The 19,613-nt window shown below is 44.7% G+C and overlaps 1 protein-coding gene across 2 annotated transcripts in view; it reads right to left on the bottom strand.

Moving 5' to 3' along the window:
- The window catches only part of LOC144138732 (uncharacterized), a 170,743-nt gene extending 162,723 nt beyond the window's left edge, over positions 1-8,020 (bottom strand). Inside the window, exons 1-2 of one of the 2 annotated variants that reach the window (XM_077671152.1) lie at positions 7,864-8,020; positions 6,603-6,710 (exon numbers count right to left, since the gene is read on the bottom strand). In XM_077671152.1, the coding sequence (XP_077527278.1) occupies positions 6,603-6,710; positions 7,864-7,972 (217 nt within the window). In that variant the 5' untranslated portion in view covers positions 7,973-8,020. The remainder of the gene's footprint in view (positions 1-6,602; positions 6,711-7,863) is intronic. The other variant, XM_077671150.1, reaches the window with a different exon arrangement.
- Positions 8,021-19,613: the final 11,593 nt, after the last annotated feature.

Below are 19,613 nucleotides of genomic sequence, written 5' to 3'. Positions count from 1 at the left end.
AGTGTACGCAGATCATATTTCGCCTCGACAATGAGCAAGATCCCGCTGGGGCACGGGATCAGAATGAGCCCAATTCCTTTGCCCAATGGAAGTTTGCTTTTGCCGTGACTGTTTGGATGGTTTCGTGCATGTTTTCGGAAGTTCTTTTGCTTTTTGAAGCTGGCTAAATATAAATTCTGGCAGCAATTGAGAGATGGGCGAAAGATCGGTCCCCAGACGTCGACGACATTGTGAAAAAAAGAAGTGAAAGAAATGAAACTATGAAATTTGGAATACTCAAAAATCATCGTATTATCCGATTCGATGGCAGTTATATCGACATTAACTTCCTCGTCCGGCTCTCCATTGTACCGCACGCTATTATTGTTTGTTCCAAGGCACGTGAAGGAGGTACGCTTTTCTTTGGTCCCTGGCCATACGGATATCAGGGGCAACGAGCTAGCGGACCATTTAGCTAATCTCGCTGTGTCAGCTCCCGTTCAATTCGGCATACCTAATCTGGTTCTTTTGGCATCTTAAAGATAAGACGGTATTGACATTTAGACGCTACTCGTTCAGGCTCACTTTTATCATTTGAAGAGTATCAACATTTAAAGTTAGGGTGGAATGTTCATTTTTGTGGTGCTCGGCAATGCGAAGTGACCTTCGCCGAGCTGCGCTGCAGGATTCCAAGGCCTAATTTCTATCTGTTCAGATCAGGACATTCACCAACGAAACTATGGGTGCGGTGCCAGGTCCCTGAAACAATCGAACATTTTTTTCTCGTCTGCCGCGGTTTCTCAACAGCTACACAACTACTTTTGAAGGACCTAATTGAGCGTTTGTGGTTGACTTAGTCGATTCAACTAATATTATCTGTTGGTGCATCAAAATAGTGGTTTGCAAAAAGGTATATATATTCAAAATTTTCTTACTCATTCAGATCGTTGGAATTGCTGAAGGGTGCTAATAATGGTTCATTCGGGTTTCATTCATAAATAAGTTTCCTTTTACGTCCTCTTTCCGGAACTCACTTAGTATTTTGAGGTCCCCACGTATTTCAGCAACCGATTCAGCCCTGGCCAATTGCCCCTTGCGCGTACCTGCCAACATATTTGAGGACATCATCATCTTTTAATCCCGTCTTTCCCGCTCCTGATGATGATTGCTATTGGTTTCCCCTTTCAAGCGGGGTAATGACATGTCATCTTACCAAAAACGACTAATATAACCATGTCTTACTCTTTTGGTTTAATACTAGCGCTGCTTAGGGCAGGCACTAAAGCTTATTAGGCCCGAAATACCTTTTTTTCCCCTGTTACAGGTGGTAACTGTCCTAGGCAATATTCCCCTCTCTGCTTTTCGTCCACCAGCATTCTAATCTTCTTTAAGTCCCCTCGACAGCCTTGAAGTTAACTTCCTCTCTGGTACCCTTAAATACTAGGGCTTCTGGAAGCCCAATATTCCCTTCATGTAGATTTGGATGGGTACCCTCACATTCTAACGCTTTGTACCGCATAGTTTCTGTTTCTTTTCCGCAGACCACGCATACCCCATCATTTTGTGAATACTTCCACAGAAAACTCTTAGTTCGCAGGCAACCTGCTCTAGCCTCAAAAAGCAAAGTACTGCCCTGGGAATTATCGTAGAAATTTTCCTTTTTGATGTTCAATTTCTCAGCCCTGTACATCTCTAACGACGTTTTAGCTTCCATTTTTTCCCTCCATTTATTCGTTTCAATCAGCTTTGCCTCTTTTTTGGTTACCTTGGCTGTTTTGGATTCTCCATTGTTCTTTCCGTATTTCATCGTTAGCCTTCTAGTCTTTCTTAACCATTGCGTGTCCACGCTTTTCAAGTATAGGTACCTAAAAACCTTAGCTGCCCACCTTCGTTGATCCATTGCCCTCAACCTCATCTCTGCGCTTCTCTAACTTCAAACAACGCCCAGCCCATACCTCCCTGAACTGCTTCGTTAGATGTTTTTCCATGCGCGCTTAAGGCCAAACATCCTACCGTTCTCTGGTTTACTTCAAGGCCTGATAGAACGTCTGATTTTAAGCACAGTACAGCATTCGCAAACGTGAGACTCGGAACCATTAATCCTTTCCACATTCCTCTTACTACTTCATATTTGTTATACCCCCACAGAGCTCTATGATTTATTATAGCTGCGTTTTGGTTTCCCTTAACCTTAAGTTGCTCCTCGTGAGTTCTTAAGTAGTTATCCTCTTCGTTTATCCACACTCCCAAATATTTATATTCCTTCACTCTAGGTTATTCGCCTTGCTGGATAGACACTACGTGAGTGGTAGCATCATTGAAAACCATTATTCCTGATTTTTCTACACTGAAATTTAACCCGAGGTCGGTGGCTTCCTGGCCGCTAATATTTATTAGCCGCTGCATATCGGTTTGGTTATCAGCTAAAAGAACAATGTCATCTACGTATAACATTCCCGGAATATGTTGTTTTACCACTTTGCCTTGCAGCATATGGATTAGGCTAAACCCTACTTGACTTTCTTCCAGTTTCTTTTCTAACCCTGCCATGTAAAGCATGAGCAGTATTGGGCTCAAGGGGATTCCCTGTTTCAGTCCCCGATGGATGTTGACCTGTTGGGCGCACTTCTGTCCTTCCCAAGTAAGGTGCACTCTATTGCCTTTATAGATTGCTATAAGAAACTGTACTAACTCGTCATCTAATCCCTGGAGTTTCAGCATTCTCCACAGCCGTTCTCTGTTTACGTTGTCATATGCCCCTTTAATGTCCTAGAACGTAATCCATAGTGGTCTATTCTGTGCTTTCGCAATTTCAATGCATTGCGTTATCATGAACAGATTGTCATCCAGTCGCTTGTCTTGTCTAAATCCATTCTGCAGTTCCCCAAGTATTTCGTTTTCTTTCATCCATGCTTGAATTTCTGATTTTATCGCCTGCATTACGAATCTATACACCACTGACGTTACTGTGAGTGGTCTGTATGAATCAATACTGAATTTGTCTCCTCTGCCTTTATATATTAAGTTCATCCTACTTTCTAACCAGTCCTCTGGTATTTGTTTGGTTTCTATCCCCTTATCTATTGCCCTCATAAACGATTCCTTACTTTTAGGTCCAAGCAGGTTTATCAGTTGCATTGGTATTCCGTCCGGGCCCACCGCTGTCTGGGGGGAAACCTTTTGCTCTGCTTTTTTCCAATCAAGGTTGCTCAAACTTATTTCCCTTTCCGCAGTCTTTTGTGGCGCTGATGTTATCGGTGCAGGTTACCCTACCAGTATTGTCCTAAACTTCTCACTAATCACTCGATGAATATGCGCCAACGCGTGCTCTCCTTCTAATTGTTCCCCCTCCTCATCAATCAGGAATTTTTGATGGTTATCGTTTTTTGAGCTTAGTGATTTTGCATGGTTCCAAAACTTCTTGGATGCGCTTTTGTCCTTCTTCCGTATTTTTGCCATTCATTCCTCGCTTTTCTGCTTGATCTTTGCTCGCACCATTTTCTGCACTTCTAGTTTTTTTCCACGGTAGATATCCCATTTCTCCTTCACTACCTCCGGTTCAATACCAGTTCTTTTGGCTTCTCTATGTTCTCTCGACGCCTTTCTTCGCTGGTCAATCGCCTCTTTTATTTCCTTTTTCTACCAGCTTCTCGGCTTCCTCTTCCCTTTCCATCGGTTTCGTTGCTTTGCTTCATTCATCTTACCCTTTATGAACGCAATCATTTCGTCGTAATCCCAATTTTTGCCTCGGTATTTATTGATTTCATCTTCCTATCTATCAGCGATGATCTTTAACTGCTCATTATTCAAATTAGTTCCCCCTAGTGTACCTATTTCTACATTTCTCCGGGTTGCGCCTCCAAAATGCAAGCTAAACCGCTTGTGGTCGCTTCCGAAGCTATCTGTTCCATTTTCATCTATTTTCATTTCCCGCAGCCTTCCGTATACTGTCTCGGATACTAAACTGTAGTCTATGCTTGACTGTCTGTTACCGCTTTCCCACGTTACTTGTCCGTCACACTTATCTCCATCTATGATTATTTCGCCCGAATCTTTGAACTCGTTTATATATATTCTCAAACAGTTTATCATTTCCTCATTTTCCTCCCTAGAACTACTTCCGGTCCACAGATACACCACTCCTAACCATGTATTTTTCCCCTCTATGGTGCCTTTAACCCATAGATGCTCTTCACAGCTTTCATGCACTCTCTGCCAGTCGGTCCCTTGTTTAATGAGCATGCCAACACCTCCCCCTTTCTTCATTCCTTTGGTCCTGTTGCAACCTTCCCAGACATAATTGTCTATGATAGGTGGGGCGTCTATCTTGTCGATCTTGTTATTTTTGTTTTTTCAGTGTCATGTTTACCGTTTTATTTTTAACTAAATGGCCGCCCTAACAAGCACTGGCTGATGCCCCCTCTGGGTGTACAAGGCATTTTAATAAGGTGAATAATAAGGACAAGGTATGACCAGCATTTTGATAATTAGGTATGTAGAGTTTTAATCATACCGATGTTTTATTTCACAGCTTCTTTCTTTCCGAAAATAAATTATGTTAACGTCCTTACAAATTACAATTAGTGATATGGCCCTGGTCAATCAATCCTCCTGGTGGGTAGGTGCCAAAACATTGAGCCATCATCATCATCACCATAATGGTCGTCACCACAATCATCATCGTCATCATCAGCCTTTTGGTGAAGCGTTTGAGAAGTTCATGGGAAAACCATAACCAGCTTCCTGGCTTCGTGAGGATCGTGAGGCGTGACAAAGAAATTGATCCTGCAGAAAAATGCAAAGAGCGGAGCGTATGCTGCCAAGAGGACTCGCTTATTCTTCATGCATATTTATACTGTTCTTGAAGCCCTTTTGCAAATGTTTAACGCCTTTACTGACAAAACTCCATCATACCATTCTCTAGAGTCAATAAAAATTCCATAAGTGTGCCGCATCAAATTGAGTTTGAGTTTACTATGAGCCAAATCCAACCTTATCATCCTAGTATTGGTGAAATCCGCCGCCTAATTTTTAATTACTTGTGGCCGCAAATTTTCCCCAGCTGATACGTGAAACGTATCATATAAAACGTTTGAAGGCATTGCAGTTAGGTGCGGTAACAAATATTATGCTTCTTTCACAAATACAAGAAGCTAAACATATCATTAAAGCGGCAAAAATAAAGGCACAACGCAATACGAGCACGAACACCCAATTCGCGGGGTGTAGTTCCACGCAATGGAAATATACTATAAACCAGGTTCGCAACTACAATAAGCTCAGATATAGCACCGCCGAAGTATAAACAAATTCCACCAATAGCCGCCCGTTAAAGAATATGATAAAGTTTTTGTTTCAGTTTATGATACAGTGTTCGCGTGTAAATCATCGCCGATTGTACACTAAACACGACGTCTTTGCAGGTTGTGCAAAACCTTTTACATGCCAATTTAAATTGAATAAATACAGTACGTACAGTTATTCTACATTAATGAACACGCGAAGAATCAGAAAATGCAGCTAATTCATTCTATTATGTGAACGACATACGCCTAACACTTTGCTTTTAATATGGACCTTAAAACCAACATTCACAACATCACCTCCATTTACAAATTCACCAAAAAAGGGTGAAAGAAAAGGTGGGCGCTATTTGTTTGCATAATTTATTTTTTTGTGAAACACTCTTTTAGGTACCTTTTTGACAGATTTCTTGCTTTTGGCATCGAGGATCAAGGCCAAGGTAAGTGTTCGCCACGTTTCAAGTCAAGATTTGTTTATTCGTAAGTTTCTTTTGAGTTCGCCTTCTGCTGAGCTTTAATTCGTTATATATTTGTTTCTATTAACTCACATTGTTGGCTCTATTCGACAATCATCATTGTTTTGAAATACTTTGTGTTTTTATGTTTCGTAGAGCAACTATTTGAGACAACGCAGGTATTCACCTGAAGATCTCAGACTACATTAAAATAAACAAAATATTTAGCGTCTCATATATTCGAATGAACTAAGCCTGCCACTGGTCAAGCTAGCCGCAGATAAAATCAATTCAAACAAAGATATTGCTAAAAGGCGCTGCATTCACGCTGACATTACACAACGAGAGGGTAAGGTAACGCATCCGGTTCAAACGAGCACTCGTTTTAACATGGTGTTGTTATCGCTGTCCTTCTGCTTTCACAACGGGGTAAACGTCACTGGCTATCACACAGCTTTAGTCAACCAGTACTAATTACTGGTTGTGGACTGCCAAACAAGCTTACCAGTTAAAATACTGCTTCTAGAATCTTGTGCTGGCTGGGCCAGTCCGTGGGCGGTACAGCATTAACACAAACACAATTCTAATTGTGGTTTGCTCCCAACAGCCCTCCTAATACAAACGTTTGCGTTCAGTTCTTCTACTTTGTTAGCAATTTCATCTGGTTCAAACAGAACGAATTGATTTAATATGAATTGCCGACAATTTATTTGTGAAAACACAGCAACTGATTGCATCACGTGTATGTATTTAACCGCGCTCAAGATTGTTTCCATCGATGGCAAGCTTCCCGCTGAAACAAATACATGAGTTATAATCTCCCACAAGACACGCAATTCGAAGAACAAAATCAGTGATAACTTGCCTCTCTTTACTCGACTCGTGCGGTGCTCATCAGCGTCGACCTTTATAACAGTAGTTACAGAATTTTCTTCCGGATATGGTAGGTCGTTGTGTCCACTGACGTTCGTGGCTATTTAAGCGAACACAGCAGAAGCAGTGACAAAAAATAAACTAATGCATGATCACAGTTAACTACTTTGGTTAGAGTATACAATGGTCTTGGTAATTGTGTACAAACGTGAACGTATGCTACACGTTTGTACCAAATGTCAGACGAAGTTACCTTGACAAAAGTAAAATATCTACTTCATTTCTACAGCGCAAAGGCAGATCATAAATACACAAAGATGCTAGAAAAATGTTTGTTTCCGCAAGCGTTTTTTTCTTCCTTGTGACTACAATCTTTCGTTCTTTAGGATGTCAAAAAGACGATACATTCCAATAATGCAATAAATAAACTCTGAAAACCCAGTTTATGGTGGTGCTGTACACCGGTACAAAAATTTAATCGATGCAGTAGATGGAAAAAATAGCGTACAAGATCACAACAAACGAAGGCGTTTGTATCATAAAAGATCGGGCTGAGCATGCTGGGAAATACGCCAGGCGTGTTGTCTATGAGCACTCTGCTGAGAAGTCACTGTTACGATCATGTTTAACATGGCAAGCTACTAAACAAATTAGGCAGCGGGGTTTGGCGCCACTGGTGCGATGGTGGGAAATCTCACATGCTATTTCAAACGTTTCCCGTTATACTAATGAAGCTGTAACACACAGTAATTAATATACTTTATACATTTGCGCTGCAATCCCACTCCCGAAAAAAAAGTAGTTGAGTAAGATTTTCTAATGAAGTTTTGGTCGTGTCCGTAAGCAGGCCTATAAATTAGCGCCATCCGTAGGAGTAGCGGCCGTTATCCTAAATTTCTTCTGGGCGCACTGTGTCGGATTTTAGTTTGCTTCGACAAAAACAAAAAGCGTACAGCAATATTGACAAAAAATAGATTTTCGGGTCGAAGTAAATATTGCGCTACAACCCAATTCTTACCATTGCTTTACCCTCCGAGCTAAGCACAACTCAGCTGATCACTGGAAATATTGCGTTACTATAGTATGTGGTTACATGCATGAAGCGCCTTAGAAATTTGTAACTATATGCGCTGGACTTTTTGTAACCTATTACGAAGAGGTCATAGAAGGACAAGCGTTCAGTAAACTTCTGAGGGTAATTGAAAAAGACGGTTAGCAGCCTTAATCATTTAAAGAGAAAAATAAAAGCTCACCTATTAGGAACAGGGCGGTCGTCATGAAAAACCAAATGTTCATTTTAACCGATGTGCTCTGAAGCTCTCGCAACTTGCTGGTCATCTTCCGACCGTCTAGCAAATGCATCACCCTTTTTATATCTGATGGTCAAGGTCTTCTGGGCTGCGCTCGCCTCCTGGCCCAGTGAAGTCTGTCCCCTTCTTTGTCGCCTCCAAGAAAGTTGGTTCCTTGTCCGTAATCTGCAATCGGGACAAGCTGAAAGGACACGGACGTTGCTCTTACTGAAAGCGGAAATCTTAGGGAGTAACATGAAGCGTCTCCTTGAGGCGCCCTCTGATATGCGTTCTTGCGCATGGAGTGGCAACTTGCGAAGTTAAAATATTCTCAAAACATCTTTACCTGAGGAAAGAGACACAGTTGCCCTGAATTTATTCTTCCAGATCATTAAAAAACGCCAACTAGAAAAACCTAACCGTGTACACATATAACATGGTTATGTTTTATAACCTGGTTATAACTCGCCGCACATTCTCTATGGAATCGCTTGCATACTATCACTGGACAAAGCCTTTTCTTATGGGTAATTAAATAATAAAGTAGAAACAACACATTCCATGAGCAACAATGCCGCCCTGCATATTTCGGCTTACAAACATAAACAGTATTTTTTTCAAATTGTACATTAACGACAGCCGTTTTTTTTGCAATATAAGCGGCGCAGGAGTAAAAAGCCACCATAGATCCGTCTAGTTCCTTGTGTAGGGCGGAAACATTGCACGTCGGGGTTCGTCGCAGTGAGCGCTATCTATTCGGTGTCAGCTTGCCGGCCGGGGAGGAATGGAGATGCAAGATATCCCAAGTGACGCTATTTATCTCTTCATATCTTTGCCCGACTTGTCCAGTCTTTTACTAAAAAGAGAAGAAAAAGTGACGAAAGCTCTCGCAGGACCCACGGAATTACGGAGTATTAGCGGTTACCTAACGCTGACACGTACCAGAAGGAGCGACATCCAGATGACAACGATTTTATTCTGTAGTGACTGCAGCAGCCGTCGTTTAGATTCACAAGAGCCCTGGATATGATGTCGCATCGAAACACTTTCGTTAACGTGCGTATGAGTGTGGGTGAACGGAAAGAAAAAAACATTCCGGGGGTCGTAATCGAACCTTGGTCACCCGCATTATAAAGCCAAGGTGTATGAAATTGCGCCATTCCGACCACATTGAAGCAGATTGAATTTGCAGAGCGTTGCATGGCCGCGTCAAATAAACAGAACCATGCACCATCGCCTATGAACGACAGTTTTTAAGCGCGAAGCTCTCGTCTTGTGGAATCAAATTCGAACGGACAGAGTAGAAGCCGCTGCCACCGAAATTTCAAATTTTATCCGTGTCAAAATCATAGCTCAATGACTGATAGTCCAAAGCTTCGGCGAGTCGGAGCCATTTAAGGCGATAACCCCAAAATCCTGTTGGCAAAAAAAGTGGTGGAAAGGCTCTTTTCTTCTCCTGTCACGACATTGTCATAGATTGTAATACATCGAAGTAAACGTATTTTTTGTGCTGTTCGTCACTCAGATTCTTGCCTTCCCCTTCAGCTCTTCCCGTACCACCATGTCGGTTTGAAAAGTTCAGCTCAATCTTCCCGTGCTTGCACCGCTCGGTCTCAATGTGATTAGCATGTCCGCGACTTGCATTTCATTTCTAACACTAGGTTGCCTTCTATTTTCGATTGTTGAAACGAATCTACGTCTATTGCTAATTTTATATCAGAAAATGACTTTTCCTGTGGGTTTTGTGTTTCATCCCTTGTCGAAAGCCCTGTTAAGATCTTTTTGGTGCTGAATAAAGGAAACATGTATTTCCCATGCCATTGAATCTGGTAATTTAAATGGCCCTACAATATAAACCTCTTATCCAAACATTTTGTCACGTTTTCATAGAGTGGTTGAATCAAATGACAGACCATTACCGAATATCCGTATATAACTACAGGTAATAGTACATAAATGTTCGTATATTCTATTAGTAGTGAAGTGTTTTGTGTGTATGGTCAAATATATGTTTTAACAGAAAACCTGTTTCGCGAATCGTAAATTTTCGTGTCCGCGTTTAAAAATACAAAGAAATTTCCGAGCACGCACACGTGATCACGGGTCTCGCGGCGATCGCCCGGTGATAAACAAAACTGAGAAAATGCTGACTGCTCGCGTGTGTGGTGTGCGTCGCGGCGACCGCCAGCGTACGCTTGTCTAGCGAAGCATACCCACTAAGGGAGATTGGCCAAGATTAGACAAAAACAAACAAGGAATTCTCATCATTTGCCGTAATCGTGGCAACACTTTCCCGGGACAAGAATGACTCCAGCATTCACAGCAATCGTGGCAACACTTGACCGGGACGCGAAAGAGACGTCATAGAGTTCGCCCATCCAAAGCGATGTCCAATGATCATCACTTCACGAAAAATAAAGGACGCTCACACTTATAGGAACAATGATATAGTAAAGGTGGTTGCAGGAGCGAAGAAGACGCAAATAGTCTGCAATCGTAGACTTAAACTGTCGTGATAGTCGGGAACGTTGCGTACAGCTTCGCTACCTAAACGCTTTACGCGTTATTGCGAGCTTCCTTCATTTTTTAAAGATGGAGACTGCACAACCTTCACCCCTAAAACGATCATATTTAAAATTTTCACCTCACCCACTGTTATATGCAGGGGCATAAATCTACGCAATCCACTGACAAAACATCTTTCCGCGTGTTTTTAGAGCAAGCATGACATAATTTTGGGCATAAAATTGGATTCCCCAACGTGTCGCACCCGCTCCCCATGGAGCCAATTGTTTGCTAAATCCCACTTAGGAATTATGCCTCCTTTAGAACATGGCATATTGATGGCACGAATTTATCTACCATCTTAAATGCTCTCTAGGAGTTTTAAACAATGGTAAACCGAGTGCCATTGATTCTTTTAGCGGCGCTTAGCTTTTCTCACCAACGGGTAAACGTAACCTTAGTAAAATGCAACCGCCTGGTAATTTTTCTCCCGTCTACGTACTTTTCTTGAGTAAAGCAAGGTGACATTACTAGGCAATTTTGAGTGTATTCCTCTACCACACGTTCCTGAAAGTCCACTTTTGGTTCGTTAAAATATTCAAACCCTAATGGTACTGCGGGAGGATGGCTGACTCGTGTTGCAAAAACCCTTCACCCCGACTTCATTTCCATGCAGACCCTAATTATTTCTTTTTTTATTACACTGACTCTACTTATACTTTACGCTGTGTCAGCCATGTTTTGCCATTGCTGTGTTATGAATCCCTGCTCCGAAAATTGGCCAAACAGTGTAACCTTAGGCTGCTGACATTACAGAAAGACCCAGGCCTTATTATTAAAGACCAGCGCAAATACGCTGCGACGAGCAATAAAATCTTATACATTGGCTTAAAACTAGTGTAACAAAAAAATTGCCTCCAATTCACGCTGTGAAAGTGGTGTGGGAAGCAAAGCTGTGAACGACCCCCCAACAATTCCACATGCCAGGTCGCTTCAATTCACACACGTGGATCTAGAAAGAGTGAAACCAGAGATTTTGCCAGTCGTTACCTGGGATTCGCGGTGTCGCCGTCCCGAACGCAGCAGCGTCGGCCACGGCCGGGCTCGAGCAGCGGACGCCGCCGCTGTAGCCCGGCCGTGCGTCGGAAGAAAGAAAACAGAGAGGAGCGTGTTTCGAAGGGCGAGACAACGGAACCTAGCCATCGTGATGTACTAGCTCGGAGCTACACCACCGCGCGACACAAGCGCAGACACCGAAACAACCCGGCATGTGAGCTTAGTGATTCCCATTTACACAGATTTAAAATAAATAGTTTCGTAAGTTCGAGAATTGAGAGAAAGCTGACGGAACTTTTACAATCGCTATTTTTCATAACCAGTTGCTCCATTCATCTTTTGTAATACCTGGTGAAGCACAACCGAATTGGTATTCAGCAATTCAGAAAACGCAGTCCCACTCGTGACAAGCAGTGCTCAAAAGGTGGCGTTTCTCTAGCGGCCAGATTAGAATTCCTCTATATAGCTCCCACTAGCGTCACTAAACAAAGGCTTTTAGAGTATCCGCACTCTTTGCTCTCATTGTTATGTTCCGCGAGGATTTTCATTGGCGCGGTCGGCACCACGTGATATTTTTTTGTTACATATGGGCACACCTAGCGTCACTAAATAAGCTACGCTTAAGAGTACCGCCACTTCGTGCACCTGGAAGCGTCTGGGGGCCATTTTGTTTCTGGCTCACAGTGTTGCCATCTCTCACAACGAAACCGCCGCCGGTTGTGACGGGCAGAGTGCGACTGGCCGCTCTAGCGTCCGCGCAGCAGAGAGACAAAGAGAGAGAGAGAGAGAGAGAGAGAGAAAGAGAGAGAGTACAGGCGCACAGAAAGAAATAGGCTGCGCCCATATGTAAACAAATATCACGTGGTGCCGACCGACCAACGAAAATCCTAGCGGCACATAACAATGAGAGAAAACGGTGCCGATACTCTAAAAGCCTTTATTTAGTACCCTAGGCGCACCTATTCTGTTTCGGGGCGCCTCTCCTCTCTCTCTCTCTCCTCTCTCTGCTGCGCGGACGCAAGAGCGGCCGGTCACACTCTGCCCTTCACAACCGGCGGCGGTTTCGTTGGGAGAGATGGTAACACTGCAAGCCAGAAACAAAATGGCCCCTAGGGTGCATGAAGTGGCCGTACTCTTAAGCGTAGCCTAGGTTCCGCAGGGAGCTAGGAGTTGCGCGACCCTTTTCCACGCGCCGCCGTGATGACGTCACTCCGGTTATACCAGCCGTGTAGAGAAGCCCCTGCTACGGCTGCGCGATGCGATGCGATAAGGTTTTTAGTGGAGCGGGGGGAGGGCGAAAAGAGGTCGAGACTGTCTGGCGTGGGATGCCGACACCTTATCAGGCCCCTACGGCTGCGACGCAGCGACGCGGGCCGCACCGCGCCTTGCCCAGGATACAGTGTACAAGGGGAAGTGAGTTGAGGAAGCGCCGCCCGACGATACGCCTCATGTCGAAGACGTGAGATGGCGCCACCGAATCATGCGCTGTAGGGTGCCGGGCGTTCAGGCCGAGGAGGCAGCGAGATGTAATAAGCGAAACCAGTTGAGCGAACGTGCTTTAAATATCGCAGCTTCGTTTTGCTATTGGTACGCGCATGTACTTAAACATGCTAGGTATTCACCTACAACGTGCAGCAGTGCGGCGGTGCGAATGGTATGATTTTGCGGAATCGTCTCGACTAGGCACCGTGCCGGCATGCACGTAATTGTTGCAGCCGTGGACACCAAGACGGTCGGACAGTGAGGAAGATGCGCTGATCACCTAAACTGATGTAACATCCACTTAATATGACATTGAGAAAGCGGAAGCGTACGTGAACGCAACAAACAACTGGGTTCGCCGGCGTCTTTACCAAGTCCTCTAGGGCAGACCTTAAGGGTGCAGTCACGAGCAACACGTTACAAATGATTCCACGATCACCATTTGTCAAAATTTTAACACGAGTTATTTAATAAGAGGTAATCATAGTAAAAGGGGCAACTATGTGATAGTTTGTTTGCCATTATGCAGGCCTTCAAACTAGAAGTTTCTTATTACTAATATATCTTCGACCATGACTGAATGCACATCAAGCGAAAAAGGCGAAACGCTTTATTCGAATATGGCATGCTGGTTTGAGCTCATTCGTCAGGCTGAAGTTCAATACAACCTTTTCATTTACAAGTACATTTCACTAGTACAAGATTACATTTTCACGCAGTGGTTGTACACGATGCAGGAGCGACTAGGAGCACCGGCTTATTTTGGCATGAAGCTTCTTTTTTCTGCGTCCTTCTCTCTTCTCGCTCATGTCTATGACATAGAAATGGAGCCTGGTTAAAACATAAAACTTCACAATGCCAGCTGTTAACTCACCCGAGTGCTGGCTGCACCTGATCCCACAGGAAACTGCGCTTTAGCCAGTACCCTAACATCGACTATGCTGTTACTGCACAGCTTTTGCGTGCTGAAGAAAGCGGTGAAGAATTTTTCCAACTTTCGTACCACCAAACACAGTTCACGGGACGGGTACCAACACCCTTCTCTGTCGCAAATCTCGGTAAACTCGCTGTCCTGTCTTTCCTTATTCGGGGCTTGCAGAAGCGCAGTTTTCCACATTACACAGTGACGACGTGTAACAAACTTGCGCTACCTGGCTTGACATATATTGGATCGGACGGTCATCACTCTTTTCGATGACATAATCACCAAGCTTGGTGAGAATGCCCGGTAGTTTAAGCTCTGCCAACGCCAGGTTTCCCGACTCAATGAACTTGTTGATGTCAAGCTCAGAGCTTTGACCATCACCTGCCTCCAGCAAAAAACTGACCAGTTCATCATTTTCGGCATTGCCTGAGCGCACTGTGTTTGCCCGGTTGTAAAATGACAGGCACTCTACAACAATATAAAATTATCTCGTTGTTGGGTGATCACTGCACCTGCAAAACTGTCTTACAATGTCAAAAACATTTCTAATGGATCCTGGCTTAAGCGCGACGTCATTTAATACTTGAAGCCTTGCGTTCTGAGTTACTCCAATAGCGCCAAAATGCAAGAAAGTGTGACCCTTAGGGCATCAGCTGTGGATGATTCACTCAAGAATTCCCCTTCTTCAGCATGCGATTCTCAGTTAGACATGAACTGTAGAAAGTCCTTAATGCTTGTTGCGCTCTTGGACTCTGGTGGTGGTGGTGGTGGCCCATAAAGTGGCGCATATCCACTCAGGGGGTTTGGCCAAGAAGAGTGTATTTTTTTAACTAAAAAACCAGATAGGCAAAAAGGTGCAGTCGAAGAAAGAATTTAGACTATAGGTTGAAGACAGAAATAGAAGGAGAAAGAGGAGTGAGAGAGCCTGATCCGAATCATTTTAACAAGGCAGACGAGCTGTCTCTGAAATGAAGGAATGAATGGCTTGACAGACATCCCCATGGCAGTGACCTAGCTGTGTGCCTCCAAACGACAAAAGCACTGGCAAGGTTAGTGGCATTCCAAGACGCCACAGGGGAGCCTCCAGCAGTCTTCTCCGGTGATGCGAGAATCGGCGGCAAAAAAGGAAGAAATGCTCATCTGATTCAATTTCATGGCAGAAGTTGCACAAGGGTGAGGTTGCTAGATCTGCCCGGTAAAGATACCTGTTAAGTGGGGGAACACCACACCGAAACGAAGTCAGCGAAACTTTGCACGAGCGAGTTTGGCAGAGGCTTCTTTTCCACCGAAACCTGAGGTGTTCGAGTTCCGGAGAGGTGTGCAGCCCGTGATCGGACACGTCCTGGGCCAACAGGTATTGTCGATAACGGGCTAACAACACACAAGCAAACGGGGGAAGCACATCCACAATAGATAACGACAATGCCATTTTCGCTAGTGTATCCGCGGCTCAATTAAGGGCTAATCCACAGTGGCCAGGCAGCCAGACAAGCCTAATTTCCCGCACATACGTGGGAACGAAGGAGTAAAACGTTTTAAGCATGGGACTGACAGTTTCTGAAGAAAGGACCATGCACACGGAGAGGGAGTCCGTCAGTATCATCACTAAAGATTGCGCCGAATCGAGTTTCCGAACAGCAAGAAGAATAGCCAGAAATTCTGCATAAAATATTGGAATATAATTTGGTAGACGCAATGAAAAAGACCAATTCAATGCCGGAGAGAAGATACCCACCCCAACTTTCTCATTTTTTCCAGAGGCGTCGGTTGCAATAACCACGTGCGATGGGTATTCGGATTGGTGAGCCAGGAGAATGTTTTTAATTAAGTTGGTTGGAAGCAACTTAGCATGTTTTGGGAAAATTTTATCAAAAGAAACCTCCACTACTGTGTGTTGAGACTGCAAGAGGGGGACTGATAGGAGCGTGGAGTTTAATGGATGAAGTAAAGAATTGGCAAAAATGACCTGCGGGCGCCGGATACGAGACCAATTAGTGCCGAAAAACGCAAATGCGTGTTGGACAAACACAGCCTGTGATCTGGCCAGCGGTGACTCTAGGAACTTTGCAAATGCATTGATGGTGAGATATTTAAACCTGGAATTCAGCGTTGGGACTCCGGCCTCCAAGTATAATACCCGAATCGGGACGTAACCGGGTAGGCCTAAGCAGCAACGCAAAGCTTGTCGTTCCAGCTTCACCAAAGGCATGAGCTTATATGTCGCAGCGCCAGAGAATACAACACACCCAAATTCTAAGATTGGTCGAACATACATGCTGTAAATCATCAAGAGCGTATCTGCCCTCAGACCTGTTCTTTTGTGGCTAAGACCCCTCAGTAGAGCCACAGCACGGGAGCCTTTCGCAGGTATATGTTCAATGTGTAGGCGCCAATTCAATTTTCTGTCATATATGACCCCAAGATATTTTAGCGAATCAACCTGACGAATGGTTTGTTGGTGATACGATAACGAAATCGATATTTGGTCCGTAAGAGGGAACACGAGGATGGCACACTTATCAATGTTTAAAGAAAATTTCAAAGTATCCAACCACGCTTCCAGGGCATTTAAATATGATTGAAGGGAATGAAATAAGGAATGGATGTCTTGCGATGAAGAGAAAAAGGCGATGTCATCTGCATAGACATATGTATGCACATCTCGGTGAATGGGTATGGAGCTCAAAAGCACATTGAATAACACTGGGGAGATAACAGACCCCTGGGGTACTCCACGTGTCTGCTTATACCGGGAAGACGCGTAACCATTTTGGGAACAGAAAAACTCTCTGTTTTCCAGAAAAGCCGCTACCCACGCAGTAATGTACTCCGGAAACGAATAGCGAGCTAGGAGATCTAGAAGGATGCCATATTCCACACTGTCGTACGCTTTCGAAATGTCCAAGGTGACCAATGCTGCGATCTGCTTATTTCGTCGGGCCCAGTGGATGCGACTTTCCAAGTCTATATGCACCCACCAGATAGAGCATCCTTCCCTAAAACCAATTTGTCTGCAGTTGAGTATGTTCCTTGTACGCAAAAACTTATTAATACGGAGAAGCAAAACGCGCTCAATTACTTTTACAAGGGTGGATGTTAGTGCTATTGGCCTAATATTATCAATTGTAAATCCAAGCTCCGGTTTCTTTAAAAAAAGTAAAATCTTGGCCAAGCGCCATTCAGGAAGTATCCACGCGTTTTTAAGAGAAATATTAACCACATTCAACAGGTCTGCCGGGGCTTCATTGTACAACAGTTTAATCATCGCTGCGGTGATACCGTCTGGACCAGGCGCAGACGCTGGAAGACGGGAAATTACGCTATCTAGCTCGCCTATAGCGACCTCTTCAAAGTCAGCCGTGCCAAAATTTCGAGAGCCTGTCGACGGAATCCTTGTCGCAAACCGCAGCTGTAGATCACTCGCTATGGTCTCTAAGAATTCAACGGATTCTTCTGGCGTACGAACCAGGGAGGGTGTGTTCGGAGAGACGGGAGATGATTTCCTAGACCTGAGAAACTTGAATAAAGCTTGTCTACGATTCGGTTGTGATAGGGCGGAAAATCGGCCAATATTAAATGTATCCTTCGCACGTGATACAGTTCGCTTAAAATTTGCGCGGTGAAATTTAAAATTAACCCAGTTAGCCGGACTTTGATTGCGGAGAAGCTGCTGCCAGGCGGCTTTTCTACGCCGAAAGTCTCTAGTACATTCCTCATTCCACCAAGGGCTACAAGCGGTGCTATGGACTGAGGATACCGTAAATTTTGCTCGAAGGATGGAATCCTTAATAGCAGAGACAACGCTTTCAGCCCTGATTGTCTGCTCCATAGGTGAAAAAGCTGAGATGGCTTTGCACAGCTCCGAGGAGAACTTATTAACATTGACAAACGAATGTACTTTGTGGTTTGGTATTTTTGCAGCGCAAACGATGTCAAACAGTACCGGGGTGTGGTCACTGTTAGTCTCGCAGTCAATTGTGGACCACGAGGATACAAGCCCTGAGGTCGCAAAAGTGAGGTCTAGGACAGAACGAGATTGACCACTTATAAATGTGGCATTGCCTACATTTCGGGAGTGCAGGTTATTATCCCCTGCCCATTCCCAAAGACGTCTCCCTGAGGTGTCAGTCCTATATCCCCAAGATACGTGGTGCGCGTTGAAGTCCCCCGCCACAACCACAGCTTTTTGGCTAACCGAAAGGGCCGCATCTAAAGCTCTAACTTCGCTAACTCCGTGGGGAAAATACACATTTATCAACGACACAGGGCGGCAACCCGGCAGAAGTAAATCAATGCCAAGAATCTCCCAATCTGAGGACAAAAAGTCGAAAGTTTTGAACGCATTACGGCAGAAGGTAATGGATACAAATATCAGTAAGCCGCCACCGCGACCTTGACGGTCCAGGCGGAAGGTTCTGTATGTAGGGAACGTAAAAATTGTGCCGGAGTCTAACCATGTTTCCTGTAGAAGAATTATTTCAGGTGAAAATTTAGCAGTTAAAGTATAAAGGTCCGGAGAAGAAGACGAATCGAGCGGCAATTCCATTGTAACACCTTGATAGAAGCCATGATTAGTTGATATTAGCCTCTGTCACTGCTCTGGTAAGGATGTCCTCGTATGTATTGTCGCATAACTGGGCTTTCCTGTTTTTCGACTTCGCCGAAGGGCCTGGGGGAGGTGACGTGCCTCTTTTGTTGCAAAAGGTCACAATCATGTCCCCCGTCGATGTTTCATCGCACGGATCTGGAGGAAACGGGACTGAGGAACAATCAATAGGTGGCTGGCAGGCATCCTGGGGAGCGTTCGACAACAGTTGCTTCTCAGTAGATGGGGTGTTCGGGGTGATCTGACTAGTGGAGGGAATCACAGCTGGCGCCGTTACTGCATTCTGCGATGGCTCTGGCGCTAGCACTGTCGTGTCATTAGCCGTGGTGTTTGTAAGGGGTGGCTGTACCAAAGAAGCTCTTATTGGCTGGGGAACTGGGAAGCTCTGAAAAGGAGCAGTGGTGGCCTGAGGAATGCTTAATGGGGGATGAGGTAAGTTTGGAATTGCCTGCTGCATAAAAGCAAGCATGCCCTGAAAGGCGTGGAGCAACTGAGAGAACTGCGACGACATCACTTGAATTTGAGCTTCCATTTGCTGAAAACCTTCTGAAAATATACCTGAAAGGCGGTCAACCACAGCTGGTATGGCTTTCGCGACAGCAGCATCCACAAGTGACGGCAAGGAAGAGTCCACAGCAGTGACCTGACGAGAGGCGACACCGGCGTATCCAAAAGCCCTTTCTTTAACGATGGCCGTGGCTTCTGCCCGTGAACAGCGACGCTTATCCAGGACCTCAAGCACACTCACTTCCTGAGCTCGTGCGGGGCAGTTAGAATAGTTTGCTAGATGGCCCTGCTGACAGAGACAGCACTTCACCTCGTCTCCATTGCAGTCAGAAGCTGTGTGCGCGCCCCCGCATGAGCAACATCGAAGAGTCGATTTGCAACCCCTCAAGGAGTGACCAAACCGCCAACACCTTGTGCACTGAAGAGGACGCGGGTTTAAACGGTCAACTCTGAAAACCAGCGGCCAGACCATAATTTCAGAAGGGCAAGAGAGACCAGCAAACGTCGCAATAACTGACTCAGTGGGGACTTTGGTGTTATTAGCCTCTCGACTACAGCGGTACACCGCAATAACACCAGCCTCTGCAAATTTGCGGAGCACGTCCGAAGCACTCAAATCTGCGCTAACACCAC

This window comes from Haemaphysalis longicornis, unplaced genomic scaffold (genome assembly GCF_048455015.1).
Source record: "Haemaphysalis longicornis isolate Haplotype H1 unplaced genomic scaffold, Haemaphysalis longicornis Haplotype H1 scaffold_5, whole genome shotgun sequence".
NCBI lineage: Eukaryota > Metazoa > Arthropoda > Arachnida > Ixodida > Ixodidae > Haemaphysalis > Haemaphysalis longicornis.
The sequence above is the reverse complement of the archived record's forward strand: the minus strand, read 5'-3'. Positions and strand labels throughout refer to the sequence as shown.